Here is a 10,100-nt window from a genome sequence, read left to right as displayed (position 1 = left end):
ACACGAGTGGTTCCCAAACCTTTTCACATCAATGACCCCTAAACTGACACAAATTAGACCATGGACCTTAAGATTTCATTTTTGGATAACATCCAAAAAGATGGTAAACATCTAATACCTAAGTGTATATGACAGATTGAATCAGCCGGATTTATGGATAAATTACTAATATTGTGTCATCCTAGCATCTCTCTCTCTCTCTCTCTCTCTCTCTCTCTCTCTCTCTATCTCTTTCTCTCTCTCTCTCTCTCTCTCTCTCTCTCTCTCTCTCTCTCTCTCTTTGGTTAGCTCTTTGCACTTCTTTCTCCCCCTGCCCTCTTCTGCCTTCGCTACCATTCCACTCCTCCCCCTCACTTGGTCTCCCTTCCTTTCTGTCTTCTGTTTAGTCATTTATTTTTTTGTTTCAGATCTTCTCCTGTGTCCTGCCCAGTCTTTTTCTACACCTTGCCTTTTTTCGCATTCACCTTAACTCTTTCCACGCAGACTTTTTGAACTTCTCTTAAATTCCCTAGAAAGACGTTCTTTCGCCATGGCTGACAAAAGTCGTACGCAAATGAGAAGAAAAGATAAAGAAGAAAAAGAAAAAGGGTCGGCTGAAAAGACCAAGGATGTGAAGAAAGTGATGAATCAAGGAAAGCAAGGAGAAGGGGCAGCGCATAATGAAGAAGTCCCGTCTGCTGAGGCCGCAGCCGCCAACGGTGCAGCAGCCAACGGTGCAGCAGCCAACGGTCAGAATGGAGATTTTCAGGTTGAGCCAATGGAACTACCTCCATTTGAAATCATCAAAGGGTAGGTCCACATCACCAAGTATGGTTCATGATGCAGTTTACTAGACAGAGCTAAGGCTGTGCATAGCTGAGGTATCTTATCCTCATTCTACACTTTACAAAGTTTTGGCTGATGATACCTTTGCCCTTACTGAATCAGATTCTCTAATTAGCAGATCCCACATGCTTCCTCTGAGAAGCACTTACAGTGACTTAAGTTACCTGTCTGACATTTAAGAGGGAATTCCTTTCAAATCAGCCAAGTAACTGAACCATTAAAGTGACAAACTTACCTAACACAACATAACACAACCTAACATCTGTGTGGTGCATTGTGCGGGTTGTTTTATTGCATTTTCATAAAATGTCCAAATATAGATTCCGACCAACTGCTAACTTCACTTAGAATTAATAAAAACACAACTAACTTAAAGGTAAACTACTGCCATTGACTATCATTGGGGATTTGTAAAATGTACTTCAAAATAAAAGCATTAGAAATGTATCTTTAATAGAATGCTTCTATTAAGACTGGCAGCGTAATTAGGTGCTTGTGTGACGTCTTCTATGTGTCTCCCTCTATGTTGTGTATGTGAATCTGCACATGTGGAAACCAGTAAGCATTTATCTCAGGTTGTTCTCTTGAACAATTGCAACACATAGCTACAAAAACCTAAGCACTGTAATCATTATTCCATAGCATGTCTCCAAAGTTCTGCTGTTTATAAAACAAATAAAAATAAACCTGTGATCGTATAGTGGAATGTTTTTTTGACAAAAGCATGACAATAATAACCTGACACGCCAGGTGGTTTGGTACTTTGGTCTGTCCCTTTTATTGGTATTGTTTTGCCATTGTTATTGTTTCCCTCCTGGCCAGACTTTCTCAAAATACCTATTCTGTACATGCCGATGTCTTCATATGATAGGATAAACTTTCAGAAAACTGAATAAACACCCTTTAGCCGCCAGGAGCAGAGCAGATGTACGTTGGTACTATCCTCCGCAGCAGAATGGATGCATTTGCATGAAGGCCTTACAGCGCATCGAGACAATGAATGGGACATAGACACTTATTTGCATGCCAATGTTCACTAAAATGCATTTATAAACACTTTTAGTCACACTAAGGTAGCCCACTGCATTCATCCTTTCATATGTGTATAATATTATCACACTTTCTGTCTGACTATAAAACACAACTGGAGTACCGTGTACACTATACACACTTTATTATTTAATCATATTAGGCATTTAATGTACTCTAAATTGGATTATTTTTATGATTTGGTGTGGATGTGCGCAATCAGATGGCAGGTTGTGTGTTGACTGTTGATCTAAACAATGCACTGGCCACAGGAGAGATGGAAAGACAACTAGAAATGCTGAAGGGGACTCATTGTCATTCTTTCATTAGACAAAATGGGATAGTGTATGCATTATATACGCTGTTTCAGTATTGGTTTCCTGCCTTAGGGTTTTAACGCTGTTTGCAACTGCTCATGCAGAAATTCCACTTTAGTCCAAAACGTTGCTTTTATATTGCTGAGTTCCATTAACAGAGTCGGAAATCCGACTTTAGGGGGGCGCTCCATCGACATTTTCAACTTGGAATTCGGAAATTCCGATTTCTGAATACAAATGAAACGCACCATGTGTTTGTTACTGCAGAATTTAGTTTCAATATCAATTTCTTTTGTAACAAATGTTGCTCAGACGTGATTGCAATTTGATTGCGTACAATTGATCATACATCCATATCTGCTTCCGCACCACCTTATTATTTTCTGGTACAAGCAAGCAGACTGGTTTTGCAGTATGGAGCAAGAAAGAGAGCAAGAGCAACAGCAGGATACACCCGACTCTGGAGAATCACTCAGCTGGGTGGGGGCCAAGAAACGGCCATACATACATTGTTCTATTCATCTAATGATACAGATTTTTAAAAGTTATTTACTGACTTGACAGAGAGAGAGAGAGAGAGAGATGGAGTCTGTACTGGTTGGTTACAGTGGTTCCCAAAATGGGGGGTCCTGCACTGTTGGCAAAGCATGGACAGTGCCTTGAACATGTTTGAATATGGGGGGGGGGGGCCGAAGAAAAATGTTTGGGAGCCACAATAAGAGCTGGGTCCCATGATAACCAGTCTAATAATAGTGCATTGGAATTCCAGTCTCAGCCATGCAGACGGTTTAAAATTTGCTTTGCCTGCTGCTGCAACCCTGCCCCCCCCCTCTCTAAACCTGACACCCATCTCACCATCCTTCATGTTTGCTCGACTCAACCAGAAACAGGTGCTGTTGGGATATTTAATCCTGCTGTAGATCCTGACATCTATTTAAAGACCCCACCAGGGTTTTTGCATGGTCAGCCGTTCATTTCAGCTTGGCTGTGGCTCAGTGGTAGAGCGGTTGCCTGCAAATCGGCAGATTGGTTGTTGCGCATCAGAGTGTAGATGTTGGTGTGAATTTCAATGTGATTTTATTTCTATGAAACATTTAAAAACAACAACAATTGACCAAAGTGCTGAACAGAGTCGATGTCAAATACATGAATAACAAGTGTAAAAAATACTACAAGCAATCAGAAACTTTAAAACATCAGAATCCAGGTTAATAAAAGCTACGGCAAAAAGGTGCTTCTTAAGCAGCGATTTAAACGTTTGTGTGTGTGAATGCTTATCTGAACCTCGGCCACAGTGTGTGTGAGTGGGGAAAAGTTCCTGTACTTTGTAAAAGCGCTTTAAGTAATTGTTAAAACTAGAAAAGTGCTATATAAATACAGTCCGTTTACAGTAGCTAATGTAAAAATCAACTCACAACTTGACTTTTTGAGGTTTAATACTAATGTTTCCCCCAGGTTAGTCTCACTTTGCCAGACTTTCCTCCATAGCTCTGCAAAGGAGGGTCTGGCTAGTCCACACAGTATTCAAAGATGGGATAAAAACATGCTCTGGTTTATTGCCTTTTTAAAAAATTTTATAACTAATCTCAATCTCCATGCTCAGCGCTACGCTGCGCGCGAAGCCGCAGTACAAAAAAGCCTCAAGAAGTTTTGGTGGAACATGTGTACGTTCAAAAGTTGTTGTAGTTGTGCAACAGAAAACTCAGATTGGACAGATACTCTAGCTAGCTGTCTGGATTTACCCTGCAGAGATCTGAGGAGCAGGTAACCACAGTCCTTATTAATCCATCGGAGTTTAAAATTTGGAATTTCCTATCGCACCGAAGCAATCCCGAAAGTGGAACGTTGTATATACAGATTACCTCTAGGTTGACTGTGTTAGCCTGGCGCATGGGTCGAATGGGGCTCAGAAGTTATTTCAAAAGAAAATTAGACTCTTTTGAAGCTGGCTTGCCTCCTACTGCCGTCATTTCCTTACAAACAGTGTCGCATTTAAAAGACCAATTTCTTTAACCCACCTGTTGTCCTCGGGTCAAATTTGGCCCATTTTCAAAAAGTTTCTATACCAGAAATTTGGGTTTCTTTCACCTAAATTGTCACAAATAAATACAAAACGAGGATTTTCCCTACCACGCTAATGACGAGTAAAATAAATAAATAAATTAGTTCACTACTTTCATTACATTTGGTTCAATTTATTATTATAGCATTGAAAAGAAAAATGATAAAAGAACGCTACAAAAGCTTCAAAAACGTCAAAAAGCGCAGAAACAAATATATAAAAACATCGGAAAAAGTGACAAAAACGTTAGGGAATTGACAAAAGTGTTCAGAAATAGTCTATGGGTCGTTCACAGGAGTGTTACGCTGAATGATTGATTGGGAAACACAATGGATATTTGGTGTTATTTTTGGCATTAAAAAAAAAGTTTTTTCTGGCCTGGCCAGGGTTGGCTTGGCGACCCACCAGGACTCTACAGCTGGTAAACACTGAATACTTCCTGGTGGTGAATTCAGGTGCCAGGGTCAAGAACAAACTCAGCTAATGTTTCACATGAATCACACAGAGACCTGGTTTCGGGGAGATTTCCCAGATACGTTGGGATCTCAAATGTTAATATTAATAGAAATAATATTATATTAATAATAGAAATATATTATTAATATAAATAATAAGCCAGGGAAAACAAAGAGGGTGTGGGGGGTGGCATTTATGTGGTTATCAAAGGCTTTTGGGGCAGGAATTACACAGTAAAATACATTGTTTGTGTTGAAATAATTCTAAAGAGCTTATTTCTCTCAGAGTCTTGAATAAGTTTCGAGAGACGTAGATGTAAAAGCATTTATTGACACTCGATTAAGGACAATCAGGATTAAGGATTGGGACCAGTGTGTAGGAGATGGAAATCCGGCCTTCCTTTGTGTTTCAGAGAAAAGACTATTGTTTACTGGTTGTAAATGGGAAGAAAACATTCCAATTTATTCTGTTTAACACAGGGACCGGATTGATCCTTTTTCCTATAAGTTCCAGTTCAAGAACGTGGAATACTCCTCGGGCCGCAACAAGACCTTTCTGTGTTACCTGGTGGATAACGGGACAGCTGATGGGCTACTAAGGGGCTGTCTGGAGGACGAGCACACTGGGTTTCACGCTGAGGAGGCCTTCTTCACACAGTGCCTGCCAAACTACGATCCTGCACTCAAATACACAGTCACCTGGTACATACCTCTCTTAAACTGTCAGATGGTATGTGGCACAGAGAATGTGGCATATTACAAAAAAACTTGTTTAAGTCTGGACAATTTGTTCCTTGTTTCCATGACGGTATTGAATATTTTGTATTATAAATGCTCTTGAATCCACACATAAACGTAAACATTGTGTAGCCATTCATACATATGATACATCCATGATACTTTAAGGGTCTGCTCAAAACAGTCTTACTCCCAGCTTGTCAAAAACGAGTCAGATATTTGTAAAATTGTTTGGGAATTTACATTTCTTTTCATTTTGCCACTTTCCTTTCAGGTATGTGTCTTCCAGTCCCTGCTCTGCTTGTGCTGGAAAGATAGCGGAAATGTTGAAGACCAAGAATAACGTCAAGCTAAGTATCTTTGCTGCTCGGCTGTTTGAGTGGGAGGAACCAGAGATCCAAGCCGGACTCAAGGCCTTGCACGCTGCTGGATGTAAGCTTAGGGTGATGAAGCCTCTGGACTTCTCCTACACCTGGGACACATTTGTGGAGCACGAGGACGAACCCCTGAACCTGTGGGAGGACTGCAAAGATAACTATGAGTATTATCATGAGAAGCTGGCTGACATTCTACAGTGACCCCAGTAAGTGTGAAAGGAAAAATCTGATCTTTAATAATGTTATGTGGAGACAGGCAAAGAGAGAGTGAGAGGGAGAGGTATAACATGCAACAAAGGTCTCTCACAGACTCTTTCAGACCAGAGTGCCAATGAGCTTTCACACCACCCAAAACAAACCGGATTATCCAACCAAATGAATATGATTCATAATAATTGTAGCAGTTGGGATGATAAACAGTAGCAATCATAGTCACAATTAGGGTAGTAGAACTATGATTATAAATAATAGTAGGAGCAGTTCAGTGCAAACACGATATGGGTGCCACACGAGAAAATAATGAAAACACATTACTGGGACATAAAGGCACTCAGATGTAAGGAGTGAGGAGAGAGGAGCTCAGTGCGTCAGAGGAAGTCCCCCAACAGTCTGAAACAATAGCGGCATAACTAAGATGCCGCTCCTCACTCACTAGGTGTACACACTAACATTAAAGACAAATTGGACGTTCATTATGGTACAGCTTTTGAACGTCATTCCTTCTTCAGCAAAGGACTAATAAAGAATTTCACCCAAACTCAGAAATATTTAGAGACAAATATATACATACATATTGTACTGCACCAGATTTTTCCATTTCATTCTTTTTGTCTTATAATAGGCTTTGACCTGGTGTAGGACTGATTGCTGATTTTTAATCCAACACTGTTTCAGGTCTTTCTTTGAGACCTGTGTCACCTGTTTTTAAAAACTGTGTGAAATGTGTGAAACCAATAAAAAAGGGAACATTTGCAACGTTAGAAGACTTCTGCTGTGATAAGAAGGCGAAGATGAAGATCAAGTGGATCCCAGTTTCATTCAGAAACCCTAGCAATTAGAACAACTGTAATAAAGTGGGGCATTAACCATTGTATTGTAATGTACAGTACTTTACATGGGAGTCTTTTTTTAACTCAAAACTCTCTCTCTTTCTCTCTGTTGACACAGGAATCCAGTTGGGAATGTGTCCGCAATCATCATCATCATTACGATTACATCAAGAGATGATTCAGGTCGATACTGTTGTTGATTGATAGTGATACGTATTCATAGTACATCTGAGTCTGTGAGAGCAGAATATCTGTGTGTGTATGAGTCAGGGTGTTGACTTTGCTTTAGTGTGTTCGTGAAGGCTGTAATCACGCTGTATTTGCCATGGTGAAGGACCCTCCCCACATCTGGCTTCCACATCTGGGATTGTCCTGGACTCAGACATAGGGTCTTTACACTTGTATGTTGTTTTTTTTTTGCACATTTTTTGCACACAGTGATTTTCATGAGGTGCTAGAGCATTTCCACCTTGGATAGGTAAATGAACAACCCGTTCTCATTCCCAACTCTTAAATACTGACGCAAAAATCATCCATTAGCGTCTGAATGGGACGTAAAGGGCGGAGCAGCAGCTTGTCCACGGCGCTGTAAGATGACGAAAGACTGGCTACGCTAAAGGAGACTTTTTGCATCAGTAACTAACGCCAAAGGCACCTGATCCGGTGTGTTAATTTAACACGCTTGGAGTGAGAATGTGTTGAAAATGAAAAAAGGGAAATACACAATATGTTCATATTTAGGATATGTCATTCATGTAGCAGATAGCTCCTGTGTACACAATTCTAGCATTCCTCCACATTCAGCATCTGAGCTTCTGACACCTCTGACTTACCTCAGCAGTTTAGGGTGCACCCACTTTAGATGGGGGTGTATCCTGGACTGTTGGATTTAGCGCTTCTGGCTTCTGTGTGAGAGACAACCCGGGTCTGATATACGTTGTGTGGAGATTATCACTGTAAGAAACTGATGGGATTAAAATGGCTGTTTTATATCTTTAGTCTTCTGGTCACCAAATTGTTGATTTTTATTTTTTATTTGACTTATTTAACCAGGGAGTGCCTTGAGATTAAAATCTCGTTTTTGAGGAACACCTGGCCAAGATAGCACACCAATAAAAGGTTACACAGTTATCAAATAGAGCAACAGAAAACGGACAAGTCACACCATCAAGCAGATACGTTTGAACAATTTAATATTAAAAGATGATTGAAATGCGAGGCGTGGACTCGCTGGAATGCGAGACGTAATGTTGCTTGTAGTCATTAGTTGACTTGGTAACTGCTGTGATTGGTATCCGTATCACCCGGGAACAAAAAGAAGTGGGAGGGAGGGAGAGAGCGAAAGAGAGGCGACGGTTAGGAGGGTATTTATAGAAATTAATTAATTAAATAATTAATTCATTAAGATTAACGCATCTTTTGTAAATTCCACAAGCGGAAATTACAATGTTCACTCATGTTCAATGTTGTTATTACACACATTACACACATGCCTGAATTACACACAAATGCTCAGGACTTACACATGCACTAAATGGAGGGATGTCAGAGTGAGTTTTACCAGAATGACAGAATGACAGTATGACTACCAGAAGAGGCGTTTGTGGTGTGGCCCTGCTCCTGAAACTCTTCTAGGTATCACTTAAAAATAGATCACATTGAAGGTACATCATGTACATAAATGTATGCATACACATGTAGTATATACATGAATGACCGTGACAGTTAAATCAAAGACTGACACTGACACATATCTGTTTACATGGTCAGACTGACCTGCTCGGGGAGATTTGACTGACAGCCTTATTAAAGAAAAAGCTTAATATTCATTTGATTGGAGTGCATATTACCAAATATTTTTAAATGGACCCAATGACCAGAACCCAACTAACAAAGATGAAACTTGGAGCTTTCTGAGCTCCTGGGGCTTTTAATGGTTTGTTTCCACTGTGGCCTTTTTTTTTTTTTTTATGGCGTGGGATTGCTCCGCTTCCCAGCATCGAACGCTTGATTGGCTTACCACTAGCAGTTATCAGTTTTTCTTCAATGACCACTGACAAGCAAAGAAAAATAAGCTACATCCTCCTACAACCGCAATGGCTGCTCCTGATTGGGCAAACATGTCAAGTGTGGGGCTGTCTACTTCCGAATTTCTAAACATGGTGGCCATTTTATTATTGTAATAAACTAGAGTTGAGCTGAATGCCCCTGATTTGCATAAATAGTTCAACTTTATGCAAATGAGGAGCGAGTAACTGGAAAGTGTCTACGACGCCACCAAGATGCTGCTCACAGAGACAACATCCGTTGAGATCCAAATAACATCTGTCTGTTTGCTTTCTGCCTCCTGTTTGCTCTGTTCTTTCAGTAATAAACTGATTTCTATGATCTCTAGAAGTCTAATTCATTGTATTTCTTCAGTTCCCACTCACAAATCATAGCAGGAGATTGTTCATCATTCTTAAAACATTTGACCGAATCTATCACATTCTTGACAAAACAGGCTGTAAGAGACATTTTGGTTCATGTTGAAATTCCGGTTGTTGTTGCAGATTTTCACTGTTCACAATAAGGTATCAGAATCAAGAGGTAAAGGGACTCAGGTACAGATGCAATAGAAGCAAACTTTTTTTTTTTTGTCTGTGAGTGAGAAAAAAACTAATAAGAGAAAAAAAAGTTGCTGTAATCTGTTAACTAATGCAAAGAAATAAATTGTCTTTGTATTGAAAACAATTAACATTTGGTCACCTATTGCACACGACAAAAACAGATCAATCAGCAACCATGGTGACCGTGCTTTTGATAGATGAAGGGGTCACTACAGGGGCTGTTGCTTATTTAGCTAATATCTGACAAGCTTAGCAGCAGGTCAGAACTTTTTTCAAATGTGTCCTGGGTCCTGTCAGGGAAAAATCACTGTCTGATACCGGTCTGATACCGAAACAACACCTAACAGGACCACAGGGCCCTAAAGAGAGTGGTTTGTTTGCCTGAACATACAATACAGGACCTATGTAAATCAAACCCAACAGAACATCTCAAAATTCCCCTTCTCTCATTAATGTTATAACTTGCATTCTCACAGCACAAACATGAAGTCTGCACCCACGCATTCGGCGGAATCTTTTCTCTCTGATGATGCCTTTATTTAGCCCATAGCAGTTACAGACTTTGACCTTAAATAAGGATGACTAAAACAATATCTAAACCAAGTGTAAACAAATGGTCTGATGATATCTTTTATCATT

The 10,100-nt window shown here is 40.0% G+C and overlaps 1 protein-coding gene across 1 annotated transcript; it reads left to right on the top strand.

Moving 5' to 3' along the window:
- The first annotated feature begins 312 nt into the window (after positions 1 to 312).
- On the top strand, positions 313 to 7,862 carry apobec2a (apolipoprotein B mRNA editing enzyme, catalytic polypeptide-like 2a). Its single transcript, XM_034868532.1, has 4 exons — positions 313 to 789; positions 5,169 to 5,390; positions 5,701 to 6,009; positions 6,971 to 7,862. Exons 1-3 carry the CDS (start codon positions 530 to 532, stop codon positions 6,002 to 6,004), a joined length of 786 nt encoding a protein of 261 aa, XP_034724423.1. The 5' UTR covers positions 313 to 529; the 3' UTR covers positions 6,005 to 6,009; positions 6,971 to 7,862.
- The last annotated feature ends 2,238 nt before the right edge of the window (positions 7,863 to 10,100 follow it).

The sequence above is a fragment of the Etheostoma cragini genome, chromosome 4, assembly GCF_013103735.1.
Source record: "Etheostoma cragini isolate CJK2018 chromosome 4, CSU_Ecrag_1.0, whole genome shotgun sequence".
Classification (NCBI taxonomy): Eukaryota; Metazoa; Chordata; class Actinopteri; order Perciformes; family Percidae; genus Etheostoma; species Etheostoma cragini.
The sequence above is the reverse complement of the archived record's forward strand: the minus strand, read 5'-3'. Positions and strand labels throughout refer to the sequence as shown.

What these genes read in the sequence shown, in the direction of transcription:
- apobec2a (XM_034868532.1), top strand. Translation starts at nt 530, where the DNA reads ATGGCTGACAAAAGTCGTACGCAAATGAGAAGAAAAGATAAAGAAGAA. An exon ending in CCATTTGAAATCATCAAAGG is followed by an intron (nt 790 to 5,168) that starts GTAGGTCCACAT and finishes TGTTTAACACAG; the next exon opens with GGACCGGATTGATCCTTTTT. An exon ending in CTCAAATACACAGTCACCTG is followed by an intron (nt 5,391 to 5,700) that starts GTACATACCTCT and finishes CTTTCCTTTCAG; the next exon opens with GTATGTGTCTTCCAGTCCCT.